The sequence below is a fragment of the Ascaphus truei genome, chromosome 1 (assembly GCF_040206685.1).
Source record: "Ascaphus truei isolate aAscTru1 chromosome 1, aAscTru1.hap1, whole genome shotgun sequence".
In the NCBI taxonomy this organism is placed as follows: domain Eukaryota; kingdom Metazoa; phylum Chordata; class Amphibia; order Anura; family Ascaphidae; genus Ascaphus; species Ascaphus truei.
Window position 1 is genome coordinate 247,644,623 of NC_134483.1, and position 15,973 is coordinate 247,660,595.

General features: G+C 37.4%; 1 protein-coding gene across 3 annotated transcripts in view; it reads right to left on the minus strand.

Annotated features, from left to right (window-relative positions):
- The window catches only part of PAX5 (paired box 5), a 268,060-nt gene that overhangs the window by 147,101 nt on the left and 104,986 nt on the right, over window positions 1-15,973 (minus strand). For 2 of the 3 annotated variants that reach the window (XM_075602563.1, XM_075602582.1), the window contains exons 6-7: window positions 9,691-9,866; window positions 1,305-1,415 (exon numbers count right to left, since the gene is read on the minus strand). In XM_075602563.1, the coding sequence (XP_075458678.1) occupies window positions 1,305-1,415; window positions 9,691-9,866 (287 nt within the window). The remainder of the gene's footprint in view (window positions 1-1,304; window positions 1,416-9,690; window positions 9,867-15,973) is intronic. The other variant, XM_075602572.1, reaches the window with a different exon arrangement.

Below are 15,973 nucleotides of genomic sequence, written 5' to 3' on the forward strand. Positions count from 1 at the left end.
CCCGCAGCGTCATTTGATGCCGCAGCGCCCTATCCGACTGAGTCACGTAAGGGAAGTTACAGAATGTAATTTAAATGCCTTGGGGAAGCGCGCAGGGCAACTGCAACCACCACGCCCTCTTAAAAAAAACTTTCACCCCCGAGTTGTGCACCCCTGCCATAACACACCATTCAACCATAGAAGAAACCTTCCGCCATGTTTACTTGAATGGGCTCTAAGTTGTCTTCTTATGCCAGAAGAGGTCCTATGGAGTAGCAGTGGTTAGTAAGTGTGGGTCATATTGAAGAAGATGACAGTAGTAGTAAGTGAAATACCACAAAACAAGATATGGACCAAAAGCATTCAATTAAATGTTTACAATAATTAAAAGCTTCAAGAAGAAGTGTATTGAAAATCAGATGTTATTCACTGTGTCTCCAAATCTTTAGTGATCAATAAGTAAACCACATTGGATAAAAGGAGCATTTAAAGTTTGGACACCTTTTTTTAAATAAATTACAGCTTTTTGGTGTGAAATCATAATGATAACAATGACAACATATACAACTCTGTAGTTACAGTATAAAGCAATAAGATAAGGTTAGAAGAAATACAAAATATTCTTACTGTGATGTTTATTAATATCATAATGTTGAGGACAAAAGACAATCATTATGAATAAGATATTTTAGGAGACTTCAAAAAGCTTTTAAATGTTCAGTTTGCCTCTATGTGTACAGTAAATAAAACTACCACTTGTGGTTCATTTGCATGTCTCAGACAGGTCAGCAACCCTGTCTTTCCCCATTATCGCTTTGCAAACAGTGCTTCCACTGCAGCCAGCAATTCTGGGTTATGGCATGCAAATGAGCACAGTGTATCACCTCTGTATGTACAAATCACTACTAATGAATCACCTTTTAAAATCGACAACTTGTTCCATCTCCTGGCACTATTTTAACCTACAGGATAATGGTCATTTATATAACACAGCCTGTCTCTATCCTTACCAAAACTACTTATATCCCATCATCCTATTCTTGTACCTAAGGAGATCTATCCTAACTCATGGAAAGTACATACTTGGCCAGTATAGTCATCAAGTAAATACAGTACTTCTCAATAAATAAAGGGAAAGGGAGAATAGGAGTAGTTCCCGGTGCTTGACTTCCCTCAAAAACGAACTTGGAAAGAAAAGCTGCCAAAGAAGTAAAATTGTATTTGTTTCAAAAGGGCCAAGTTACTTCAGCGAGTCATCCCCTGAAGAGTGGATCATTTGGAAAGCAAGTGCCCTCCAAGCTCGCTGTAAAATCAAATGAACTTACCGCGGTTCGGCTGTGAGGCTCATGATGAAGAGCAAGTCGAAAATCGCGCCATTGAGCTGCCGAGCCACCGGAAAACTCAACCTGTTCCAAACGGGGGAGCCAACGGACCTGCTGAAACCACAAGGTAATGTTCAGAACCAGATCACCTCCCCTTGTGATCGTGTTCTGAATCAGAATTCTGTATGTATGCTGGTGCATGAAGAATAATGTCGGTTAAATATTTCTGCAATTAGGATGTCTACTGACGTAGGACACCTTAAAAATACAAGACTTTCAAACTGTCTTTATTTGTCTTTCTAGGTAATATCTAAAGTACCCAAAACTATTCATAAATATTTTTGGGTGGTTCACTTCACGAGTTCCAAACATGATGTTTTCAGGCATTACGTCATCTTCATGTTGTTACTTTTTTACATGCTCATATTACAAATAATTTATCAAGATAGTTTGATCCTCTTTCGCTTCAGGGGGAAGGGGGTTCTTATGATTTGGGCAGTGCCTGAAGAAAGAGATAATGAGGAAATGAATGGGGTATAGGGTCAATATACCGAGATATATGAAATCTTGCATTCCTTCCAACAGTTTCTGTTGTCTTAGTATCAAAAATATCTGCCTGGTCAGAGGTGGCATGAACCATGAAACCTCCAAGATTGGTGTCACATTTGAGAAACCTAACACCAATTGAACGGGGAACTTTTTTTTACAGTGCAACTGCAAAAGTTCCCGATAAATAGACCCCAATGGTCTCCCAATGAAAAAGGAACAAGGCAACAATTGATCTGACATCACCAGGCAAATAAGAGTGTGTGGTTCTACCACTTCCTGAACAAACACACCTCAAACTTCACATTCTACTCTCACAAACCAGCAAGCGACTGATTGTGTTCTAGATGCTTCTAGCTGGTAGAAAATTATAAATTGTAAGTCACGAAGCAGACACATCACTATCCCAAATGCTTTTTTTTCTATTAATCCTGTTCCTATAGTTTAAAAAAAGTCACTATTACAGCATATAAATATGACTTGTACGAGTCAATTTATTAAAATGTGATATGGCTAATATTGAAATAGCACCGCTTTGTAAATATGGACCTAAATGTGTTAAATAAGGATTGTAATATAAATCTTGATATTAAGTTGAATTCTTTGCAGGTTGTGATGCATTTAATTGATCCAATATTGCAATTAAATCTTCTAATTAACAATTTAGAGAAAAGAGGCTGCAAAATGAATGTGCAGACAACAAAGTACTGAAAATTTGATAGTAATTCTAGCATCTGCTATTAATTTTAGGTCAGTTTATGGGAAATTAGGGGGTTTATGTATTAATATGGTATTAATTGCTTTAAATTGTGCTTCATCATTTAAGTGCTAAAAAGTAATACAAACCCTCAAAATATGTGTCCCCTGTATAAGACTTCATAAATTTGATGTATAATTTGTTTGAAATTATTTTCCCTCATGCTGAATACCTGACTGATACAATTTACATTAAAACAGTTATGTGTATTTTTATTTATAACTAGCATTAGTAAATATACATTATTACTGTAATATTCTTTTAAATAGCCATTGAGTGAAAATAATAATTTTTTTGTCACCTATATAAAGATCCATGCGGTGTCAAATAGAGTTTTGGGTTGATACATATCACAAAATTCTACGCTAACACTACTAAGAGCCTTTTTAGGGTTTACATCAAGTTTAACTTGGCAGACCATTTTGACACACTTTTCATTCCTTTTGTTTCACATAGAAATATATGTTTTTTTAGTACATACCAATAACATTGGTATGCAACGCGCAGTCCATTACTATGCGCCAATACAAATTTGAGGGGAAAAAATTGACACACTGGCGTAGATAGAGATGGAGATATTTGAGCTTAGTACATAGGCACAAAAGCACAATTGAAATTGAGTTTGAGATGAATTAATTTGGAACCCAAACAGCCTTTTTTGCAATGCTTAGTACCAAAGCCCCTAGATGTTTTGGTACATTAACTCTATATAACTCCCTACCTAACCTTCCGATTTCTTATGAGAGTCCTTTTTAATAAAAAGACAGTATTCATAGGTGCAAAACATGACCAAATATTGTTTCCATTACACAGTTAGGATCCTGGATGATTATTGTTTTAAGTTGTCTGATTTCTTAGGGCTATGTTAAAAAAAAAAAAAGTATTGAATTACTGATCAAGGAGGTGTCAGCTGCAGTTCATGATGCCGTGGACATAAAGATTCAGGCACTTCACTGAAAATTAGCAGGTCCTGCATTAACACTGCAGTTCATTAAGCAAGTCAGCAGGCCTGTTTATTTTGCTATAGATTTATCTATCTTTCTTTTCTCTATAGTTAAGAAAAACTGCAGGTGGCAAGTCAATATCGCTATTCTAACACATACACACGACTCTCAATGTGAACATCCTTGTATTTTCTGATGTAAGCTAATCTGATTGTTTATTATTTGTTCTTTATTTATTCATTCTTCTTTAATTGCCTAGAAAGATACAATGAGAAGCATTAGCTACATACCATAATTATTTAACGTACAATGTTTATTAACATTTTAAGTAATCTTATAAAACGTGACATCAAATAATGCTTTTAGGTAAGCATTTATAGAGCATGGTGTACAGTAGGTCAAAAAGTTAAGGAACCTTACTGGTCATACAGTAGCTACACTGAAATAATACCTTTTTTTCCTCCTTTGAAAGTTTCACCAGCTGGAATAACACAAATACATGATTGGGTATATATTTGTACTGAAACTCCTTGCATTACACCAATCTTCAATCCTAACTTTAAAAAATGTATTGGTATGCCTAATCGCTTTTTTATGCAGGTTTATGGGTGTTTCAGAGTAGATCAGTAAAAAGATCTGAAAATCTTTGCAGGTCAAATTCAGCACAGATTCATTTCACCTACTGGACTATCAGTAACATTAGAAAGACGTTAGAGGGACTATACCACATCTCATGATGTATAAAGAGATCTAAGATTATACATGACTGAGATTTTAAAGCAGGCATCTTTCATTGTATGGTCACTGCATTTTCAGTATATGGCTATGATAGATAGATAGATAGATAGATAGATAGATAGATAGATAGATAGATAGATAGATAGATAGATAGACACTATACATATCATACAAGCTATATTATATACACTATATATATGTATGTATATGTACACTATGTATATATCCTGTAGATACATATATAGTGTAGAGGCACATACAAATATCAGAAAAATGGCTGGACATTTTCTTAAAAACTATTTGTTTAAAAAGCACATCCAATACCAAAAATGTGCATGGAAGCGCAGGGATTTCCTGTGTCTTGTTTCTTATAATGAAGCATGTATAGTGTAAAAACTAGTAACCTATTTGGAAGCACCGAGGTCAAGGGCAGAACTGACATGATGAATGAACTACCCAGTCAATGTTAGAAAAATTACTTAATCCCTATAGACAAACCATTTAGACACATCCATGATGAACAAATGACAAAGCTTTTCAAGACAAAGCCTTAATAAGATGAGAATGACACTGGCTTACCATTGCACTGCAGAAAACGGATCTTAATGTGGACACATTTCTTTAAAAAAAAATACATGCTGTTTAACCCTCTCCCGACCTTTGAACTTAGTAGAAGGTCACATTGATGGCAGAATTTTCCCAGCTGTCTTTCTGTCACTGTCTACCCAACTGCAAACCCATAGCCTTTTCCATTTTGTACTGGTATTGATCTGTTGGCAGCAAAGAGCTGGATAATTAGCCAGGAATTAGGGTTTCTATTACAGCCAGGAGGCTGGCTGCCCCAGCTGATTTATCACCTGAATAATTTACTGTGATTGAAAGGAAATTAAAATGAACTCCATTTGACAACTGTGCGCATTTATAGGCTTTAGTGAAGACTCAAAAGACAAATTAATAGCCTGTGTTGTTTAATAGTCTACTGAGAGTAAATATGGAAGGATTCTCTGTTCTTTCTTGGACGGAGCGCAGAGATTTGTTTCAGCTACAAAAATAAGGCAAATATATTGTTTCTTGTCGTCATTTTGTTTAAGAAGCAGATATCTTCTTACTAACCTTAAAATATATATATAGTTTGTTGACACATTGTCAAATGGTAATATGCTGTCCTATGGTTCACTGGTGCTAATTTAGGGACAAAAAATTGCATGAAGTAGTATTTAAGTAGGTAATTGATAAACATACATTATATAACACATGCTAGCCAACTACTAAGAGACCACTTTGTATTACAAATCTGCAATAGAGCCACATAGCAAGTTAGTTATTTTACACTCCATCCTTAAGCGTTGGCATGAAACGTATTGACGTTTTTTTTTTTAAATATATATATATATATATATATATATAACTAATACATTTGATGGAAACATTTTAAACAATCAGACAGCTAACAACTGGAAATGTATTCAATTAAAGAGAAATTACAAAACGCACTAAAAATTACGTCACATAGGTTTACCAAGACACTCTTCAAACCTCTACTTTTTCAGATTGCTATATGTATTCCCTCCCCCACAGCAACTGCACCAACAACAGTATCAGTCTAAAATGTATCAAATTTACCAAAACTTCCATAATATTTCATTGATATGGAAGCAATGCATGTTAGGCAATGTAAGCAAGAACAGCCTGGGGGTGTGACCGCTCTATAAGTTGCTTGAACATCAGAGGTGGATTAGTCCCCTATGATGGAGTAAAATGAGAGACCATAAACCAAGGTAGATCAAGAAGAAATTATTGCACATTCTGTGTACCACATGACTCAGATAAAAGAATCTCTAGAGAGGGGAAAAAAAAGACTTAGAGGTGTATAAGGACAGATAATTTATAGATTTTCAGCTAGAATTGGTTGATTAAAAATAAACCACTGGATCAATGTTCGAGAGAGAACTGGACATTGTTGAATTTGCGAACAAGATCGCAAAGACCTAAGATTTGGGTCAAGGGTTAAAAATGGATGTAAGTGAGCTCAGGGGGTTTGTTGAATGAACTGTGTATTTAGTGCCCTTCAGTGAATGCCAATACACTTTATCAGATTTACAGGCATTTAAGATGTATTACTGCTTCCTTGGTTATCATAAGTACGGACTCACTTCAGTAGCATGGTAAATAGATAGAGTAATGTGCTCTTGTGGTAGTGATTGTAGACTTTACCAAAGTATAACACTACATATACTAGAAACTTACCTCAGACATACGAGGCAAGATAAGCTACAGACATCTAGCAACATATTGCCTTATTTATATAGAGAAGCTAATGAATCAGTCTTGAAAGTATGTAGAATACATGTAACTTCTATTCTACATACTTTCAATTACTTATTGTACATGCATGTCGTAACATCGTGAAAAAAAGGAGTGAAGCACGCAAATAGAGACACTGCACACTCAACAAATAGCAAAATTGTCAAATGTATTTAAAACATCAATGCAGTCTGCATGATCTGATAAAAGGGGCAATCCCTGTGAAACATTAAACATGTGGCTTATAGGGTTGGTCTGACTGTCTGGCATGTATTACTGTTTTCTGTAGACTTTTTTGTACATCATTTTGCACTGATGTTTTAAATACATTTTGCAATGTGTGCAGTGTCTCTATTTGAGTGTTTCACGCTCTTTTTTTCCCCCACATGTAGTTATAAATTTTTTTGGGCATTCCTCTGTCTTTTTGAGACATTTTATATGCACGTCTTAACTTTTTTGCTTCCTCCGTATTTCTCTTTTTTTTTTTTTTGCATATCTTAACATCCCAAATGTTAATGAATGTTTTATCCAAGATCCACTGTTTGTGTAATTCAAACACGTTAGTTGCATGGCATCTACCACTGGAATTCTCATCTTTGCACCGTCCCCTCTCATTTCTCACTGTGGCTTACAAGGCAGAGCTAAAAGACATTTCATCAGGGGAGATTACCCAACTATCTCTTTTGCGTGAACTACACAAACTCTTCAGTTTTGTATGCACTTGCATTTCATAGATGTACATTATAAATGTATTAGTACATTTGTACATGCCGTAAAGGTTATAAAAACTGCTAATGATTTTTCTTTCAAGATTTAGCCTAATGAACAATATTTATTATGAACTGTGTTTCCAAGTACTTCCAACAAAAGTGAGACTAGGGCATCTATTTAAAACAAACACCAAAATCGAAATCCTCATAAAGCCAATTCAGGATATTCCGTTTCCTCCCAGAATGCCCCAGTTCTTAAGATAAATAACTTTATCTAACGTGGAAGAATAGATTCTACCACCTATTGATTAGTACTCCCTCTTTTTCATACCCAAGACAACTCTCCTATATCTTTCTCTATGCTATCCTTTAGGCTTAGACAAAAAAGTGCAAATATAGATAGCTACTGCATTAACAAGACATATTGTTAAAGGAAAAATACTGCTCAGTAACTCCCAACAGTCTTAGTGACAAGAGCAGTTTAGATCCTGACCTGTTTCCTACTCCCACCTCACGTAAATACAAATTCAGACAGAGGGGAGCAAGGGCAGGCTCATGCAGTTAGATAAAAGCGGATGGCAACAGCCTGACAGCAGCATGATTCTGCCAGAAAGAATAGAACAACTATTCTACAAGTTCTTAAGATGCAATGGAAAGAAAGCATTACATGAGTAATACGTTCCTCATTATTAATATCGTTTATTAACGCCAACATATTCCACAGCGCGGTACAATGGGGTATATACTACTCTTGGCTAAAAATACCATGGATATTGTTCTTTATCTTTTCTCTGTCACTAAACATATATATATATATTCAATGCTGGATATAAAAATGTCTTTTTGTATGCTTATTATATGTAAACACCTTCTGTGCAGGAATGCATTGATGAACTTTCCAGGGCAGAAAAAAAGTTAATATGTAAATAAGAATGTGCTAAATGGCCAGTTTTGTTGAAGGTGAACAAAGAGAAAGGAAAACAATACTTGTCTAATTTTTCCAGGAACCTGCCAAAACCGAATATGCCGGCCTTTTTCTAATTTTGGATGGGCACGGATGATGTGGAATGTGCAGAGTCAGTAACTAAAAAGATGTCCCTCACTCCTGGCATTATAAAGCAATTCTGATTTGGGGGATAGTACACAATAAGGATGTTGCATTGTTTACCAAAAGTTGGTGATCCCTCATAGACAGTCAAATCGACAAGTCATTATTGATATGGTTCCGCTTAACAACATATATTGATGTTGCAATAAACTGAAAACATTTAACCATTTAACACTTTCCTTCTCATTTTAACAGCTGAACTGTGAAAAAGCTGATTACGTATGGCACAGATAATGAGCAGTAATGGGTCTTCCAGCAGCAAATGTATCTTATAGCAGAAAACTGCTTACAAAATATGGACCCCTGCTGTAGTTAATGACTAGTTAGGGACACATACCTAACTGAGTAAATGATTCAGTAGCTTTTTCGAGGTCGTATTGATCAAGGCCAGGTCAAAAATACGCTTCTTACCACATCTACTATTCCGTTTTCACGCTCTATAAAACCATATACTTTAAAACGTTTTCCCAGTTTAACGTGAAACTAAAATATTATATTTAGATTTTCTTTACTGTACACTGTTTATCCTGAAATACTTGTCTCTGAATGTTAAAGCAATGAGAAATTCTGAGTTGGGATTACGGTATATTGCCACGATGAACAGTGAAGTAATATGTTGGTACCACTATTCCTGGGATGCTTTAACCCATAGGTAAAAGCGTCAGTCCCTCATAGGATCAAAATGAACCTGTAGTAATGCTTGTGTAATAAATTAAGTGTAGGGGTGTGACACCTATTAAAAAAGAATAAGTATGTATATTTTTCCATTTATTGTTTTTACTTTTAATGCTTTAGATTTAAAGCAGTGTCATAAAAAGAAATCAAGGGTTATGACGTTACTTTCTAATGGCAAACCCACATTAGAAAAGAAGAACACATTTGCAGACCCTTTATCACATAGGTTGTTACCACTTTTAGGGACACTTTTGGTAACATGCCTGAAGAAGATACCTTAATGGACCCGAAAGCTTGCAGTGCACGCTTATGGCATCAGTTAGTATCATGTTAACCCGACATTATGAGAAACAGTTTCTATGTTTAGCTAATCTATGTTGGGGTTAATCTGTTTTGGAAGCACATTACATTTATAAGTTGTTTAACATAGTGATCGATTTTGGATGATTAGTCTCATTTGTCTCAGTGAAGTTTACAAGATCGGCACAGATTTGGTGACTTTGCACGTGCCATCCTTCTCAAATTTGGGCACATAATAAAATGCACTGTCAACGAAGCAATGTGACTGTAGAACTAAAAATAGCAAGAAATACTGTAGGTACGATACCTGCTCTGGTTTGATAGGTTCAGTGGTTGAAAAGATATCAGTGTAATGCTGCCTCTCAAACACTCGATCCAGCACATCCAGTTGTTGCTGAGTGAACAGGTCTCCCCGCATCTGTTTCCTAAGGAAATCTCTTCCTGGTAGTGAATGGCCATTTGGTATGGGAGATTCCTGCATACCTTCAAACAAAGAATATTCCTTATCAGCATAACCAGGTAATGTGCTATATTACCATAACTAAAATATACATGTGCCAACATCCCCTATCAGTGGCTGCAGAGTAACCTTATAAAGACTCAGATGGGTCTTCCATTGGGACTATGCATTAAACTGTATCCCACAAACTGCACATGTTAATTTCATGCCAATATTGCACAAGCAAATATACACATCATTCTTCCATTTGAAGACCAAAGTGTAGAGCTGTAATGTTGATTCCATTTCAGACCTATTAAAATTGTCTGATACAAAAACACTGCATTGCTGCCTTTGGCTTTGATGTAAAGATGGCCAAAGGCAACCAAGTAAATTGAATCAATTTACATCCCCAGCAACTTTGGTTCAATAATGTAATGATTCACAAATAACATGTTTTTCAAATGTTGATCTCAGTGTTGAGTCAAGTATTAAAGACCTTAGCATTGCTCTGAAAAAAAAAGATAACATTGCATTATTGTAACTTTGCGTACATTTATCAAGGTGCTTTCCTTTATTTTCATGCTGCACCTGCACCAGGAGCGTTTTGGGAGTCATTATAGGAGGAGTTACGGGAGGAGTATAATAAGCGCCATGTTATAATGAGATGTATCAAGCGCTGTGCCCTCTCTCAGAGGTTTTGGTATTTGGAATGATTTTGCAGCATTATAGACTTGTGAGAAAAGATCATAACAAGAACGTAAACTGCAGAACTTTTAACAAACATTATTATGCAGATAAAAAATATTTTTGTGAATTCTCAAGTCCTCATATTACTGTTAGGAAAACCCCCTTACAATAAATGCAACCAGCAACAAGAGCATGTAGGAGGCAAGAGACTACACAGCTGACTTCATCAAGATTTATTCTGAAAGGGGACTTCCACTATGCTAAACAATGTCTTTGTATATAAATATTTATTGAATTAGATATTTTGGATAGTGTATTGATGCCTCTGTTATATTCTATAACATACATTGACATATGTAAGAAAAAAACAGCAACAGTAAGATCGGGCAGGGCAGCTATAAAATAAATAATAATTCTTTTTTTGCCAGAGATAGCTGCTTTAAGTTGCTCTTCACCGTTTCATTTTATTTGCTGGAAGACATGCTGAAGAGACTATACCAATATTGTTCTCGGATTGGGGAAGGCAGGGGGCTGCTGACAAATGTGAAAGGTGAGGGGACCATGGGCCATATTTGCTCACTGTTGTTATTCCACAAGACACTTTCTGGTGCTGGAAGATTGTCCTATGGAATAGCAACGATTAGTAAATAGGGGCAATAGGGTGTTCACCAAGTTATGATATCTATGCTTACAGTATCTGCTATTATGTTTAATGGCCCATGTTGTACTTTAAGAACTACTAGCTGCATAGGGGTAGTCCCAAATATAACCAAAGTGATCTTACCTGAACCCTAGTTATCACACTGAAAATATGCCTGCTGGACACAAAAAGGTGTTGGAGTAAGTGTGGCGGCCAATAAAATAGCTGCGACATCATGAGGAGATGACATGACGTTGCGTCTTTCTATTGGTAAACACATGGTCATGTTTGTAGGCCGGCGGCCATATTGTAGATAATTTTTATAATCTACATGACATCTTTCATGGTAAGGCTCTATGTAGATCTTAGAATCTATAAGTCCATCACTTTTGTTCATTGCTTGTAAAGTAAGTATATCATCATTAGCGTCACTGTGTGAAAGTGCACGAGGACATGGTGAAAGTAAAAGCATATTCATGTTTCAAAGGACAATAATACATAAAAGTTTAACTTTAATTGTGGATGAGCAATTCTAAGGAAGTAAATTACAGAGATAAGTTGGGTGTTTATAATGACCACTATTTGATAAACCTCATTGTTGCTCAGATTTAAAAAAAAATGATTTTAAAAAAAAATGTAAACCCCTTTATCAGGAATAATTTTGCAGAACAAGACAGACACTGATAAACCATTCTTATTATGCATTCAAAAACATTACAAATAATGTGTTTAATGTAGTATCCATTATGTTTAATATTAATATACACAAAGTACCTAATGAGCATCACTCTAATCCGTTTCTATATAATTGCTGTACGTACATTTTTATCATTTTCAGTAGAAATTTTGGGGGCTCTTTACAGACATTGGATTACCTGGATGGACACAGAAACTTGACACAGGGCCAAATCAGTATTTAGCACCGTGCAACATACATATGAACATTAAATCATCTTAAGGACACATCACATGTTGAGATAATCTAATACTAATAGTGTCCAACTACATTACTTTGAGCCTCAGATAATTGCTTTACTTCACAGGAATGTGCCAACTAATTAAGATGGATGCTACCTATGTAGTTTGAAACCTTATGAAAGAAATGAATTGTTGCTAAGAGCAAATAGGGTATTGGAGTCCTATTTAATAGGAGTAATTTGCTTTAACTATGTCCAGAGATATTGTAGATCATTGCGTTTGTTTCATCAAAACACATTGAGATAAGCTAAATTCTACAGCATGTGTGGAAAACATATTTAATTGTAACTATTATAAATGAGGACAGAGTATATATTTACCCCCTAAGTGCCATAATGGAAAGGGCAGAGGTGAGTCACGGCCCCCCTCTGGAAAGTCACAATCATGTGACTGCTTCCCAACAATCACATGATTGCACAGAGCGTGATCTTGCTTGGAAAATGAATCAGAAGCTATGGCATACAAGGTACACCAAGAGGGACTCCTGAGTGATAGCCCTCTGAACATTTAACATACATCCATAAGGCACTAAAAGACTAGGGATTGGGCATGTTTCCACGTTCAAAATCCAAAGTATCTGTCCTCATTCTAATTCGTTCCAGAATTCGAAAAAAGGATTGCAATAGTTTGTAAGATCAACCCTAAAAAGTTCTTTAAGTAACTAAATAACAAAAAAATCAGAAAAGAAAATATAGCACCCCTTCAGTGTGAGATGGGCTGGCAGATTAAGGAAAAAGCTGAGGTATTAAACAAATTCTTTGCCTCTGTGTTAACCAGCGAAGAATCAATTTCAATAGTAGTGCCGCAGGAGGAAGCCACAACCTCCATATTAATGAACAATTGGTTAACTGAGAAAGAAGTTCATAGGTGGCTTGAAAAAATTAAAGTAAATAAGGCACCTGGCCTCGATGGCATACATCCAAGAGTTCTCAATGAGTTAAGTTCAGTAATAGCCAAACCATTACCTTAAATATTCAAGGACTCCATTTCCACAGGCTCAGTACCACATGATTGGCGTAAAGCAGATGTGGTGCCTTGATTTAAAAAGGGAGCTAGATCATAACCGGAGAATTACAGACCTGTAAGCCTGACTTCAATAGTGGGGAAACTACTTGAAGGTTTAATACGGGATAATATTCAGGAATACCTAATGGAAAACAAAATTATTAGTAATAGTCAGCATGGATTTATGAAAGATAGATAATGCCAAACTAACCTTATTTGTTTCTTTGAGGAGGTAAGTAGGACTTTAAACCAGGGTAATGAAGTTGATGTGGTCTATTTAGATTTTGCAAAGGCTTTTGATACGGTTACACATAAGAGGTTGGTGTATAAACTAAAGCAAATTGGACTCAGTAAAAATATATGCACCTGGATTGAAAACTGGTTGAAGGATAGACAACAGAGGGTTTTCATAAATGGAACTTTTTCAGGCTGGGCTAAAGTCGTGAGTGAAGTACCTGAGGGATCGAAACTGGAAACCCTGATTTTTAACTTGTTTATATTTTTTATAACTTAAATTTTATTGCATATTTCAAACATGAGATACAATACACAATACACATTACATGCAATCTTGAGAGTAATCTCAACTGTAGACAATAATATAATTCATGAGAGAATTCCCGGCCTTTCGGACCCTACTTAGCCGGGTTATTCCGGGCGGAATAATAACGAATAATAATAACTAAAAATAATAACAAACAAACACAATCAAACACCACTAAAAAAAAAGGGGGGGGGGGGGGAGGAAGGGGAGGAAGAGGTAAGGTGGGGTAGGGACATGGAGAGGGCACCACCCCAGGCACGACCCGCAAATCACTTTAACTTGTTAATTAATGACCTTGAGGTTGGCATCTTTGCTGATAATACTAAAATGTGTAAGGCAATAGAATCAGAGTAGGATGTAATTTCTCTCCAGGAGGACTTGGTGAGACTGGAAACGTGGGCAGGTAAATGGCAGATGAGGTTTAATACAGATAAATGTAAGGTTAAGCATTTGGGATGCAAGAATAAACTGGCGACTTACAAATTAAATGAGGATAGATTGGGGGAATCCTTGATGGAGAATGATTTAGGAGTGCTTGTAGACAGCAGGCTGAGCAATAGTGCCCAAAGTCATACAGTAGCTGCAAAGGCAAACAAGATCTTATCTTGCATTAAACAGGTAATGGATGTGTAACGGTCGTGCCCGCCACAAACCGGGACCGGACCGTGGGGCTAAGGTGGGGATGTGAATACACCAATCTTAGACCACGAAGCCGGTTCTGGATTGCGCAGTTCGTAGTCATTCATAGCAGGGTCAGGGTTGGAGACGTCAGGGTAATCAATATCCAGGCAGAAGTTCGGCAACAAGGAATCAGGTACGCAGCACTTCAGCATAGCAGCCGTACTGCGGGAATGGCCTCTACGTGAGGAGCGGGAGCGGCCCATAACGAAGGCCTCTGCAAGGCAGGAAGGCAGCAGACCTCAGGAAACAGGAAGCAGAAGGTTAACGCTGGGGTCCAATGCTTCAGCACAGAAACCAGGACACGGCCTCTGCAATGGAGATATACAGCAGGCCCCAGGAACCAGTCCTTTGCAAGGAGAGAAGGCAGCAGGCCTCAGGGAACAGGCAAGGCTGGCGCTGGGGATCCAGTGCTTCAGCACAGGTACCAGGAAGCAGACCTCTGCCATGGGTGATTGCAGGAGGTCTCAGGAAAAGGATAAGTTAGACACTGGGAATCCAGAGCTTCAGCACAGGTACCGGAAAGCAGACCTCGGCCTGGGGTGAATGAAGGAGGTCTCGGGAATGGGGTAGAGAAGCACTGGGGATCCAGCGCTTTAGCAAAGGAAGCAGACCTCTGCAACAGGCCTCAGGAACACGGCAAGAGTAGCACTGGGGATCCAGTGCTTCAGCTCAGGAAGCAGACCTCTGCAGCAGGTCCCAGGAACAAGGTAAGAGCAGCACTGGGGATCCACGGATCAGCACAGGCAGCAGGTCTCCGGAACACGGCAAGAGTAGCACTGTAGTTCCAGCGCTTCAGCACAGGAAGCAGACCTCTGCAGTAGGTCCCAGGAACAAGGCCAAGGCGGAAGTGTGTGGCAAACACTGTTACGTCCAAGTGAACTTGGATTATGCTCGGCAAGGAGTCAGAGAAAGAGGCCAGTATAAGAAAGGCAGATAGCCAATCCCAAGACAAGGGTGTGTGGGAATTCTTCCAATGCCAGAGCAGAGAGACAGAGCAGCATGATTGCAAACACAGGTGACAGTGCTTGCAATTTTAAGGGGAGGTTTGTTTGAGAGCACACCAGCTCTGCAAGAGTGAGCTCCCACCAAACCCAGGAACGGATTCCTCACAGGTTGAAAGGGAAGTAAACATAATTATGCCCCTTTAAAAAGCATTAGTAAGACACACATTGAATATGGAGTGCAATTTTGGACATCACTCCTTAGAAAATACATTATGGAACTAGAGAGAGTGCAGAGAAGAGCCACCAAATTAATAAAGGGGATGGACAATATAACTTAGGAGGAGACGCTAGCTAAATTTAATTTATTTACATTGGAAAAGAGGCATCTAAGAGGGGATATGATAACTATATACAAATATAGTTGGGGACAATACAAGGAGCTTTCAAAATAACTATTCATCCCAAGGACAGTACAAAGGACTCAGGGTCATCTCTTTAGGTTGGAGGAAAGGAGATTTCACCAGCAACAAAGGAAAAGTTTCTTTATAATAAGGGCAGTTAAAATGTGGAATTCATTACCCATGGAGACTGTGATGGCAGAAAAATAAAGATTTGTTCAAAAAAAGTTTGGACATCTTTTTTAGAAAGGAAAGGTATACAGGGATATAC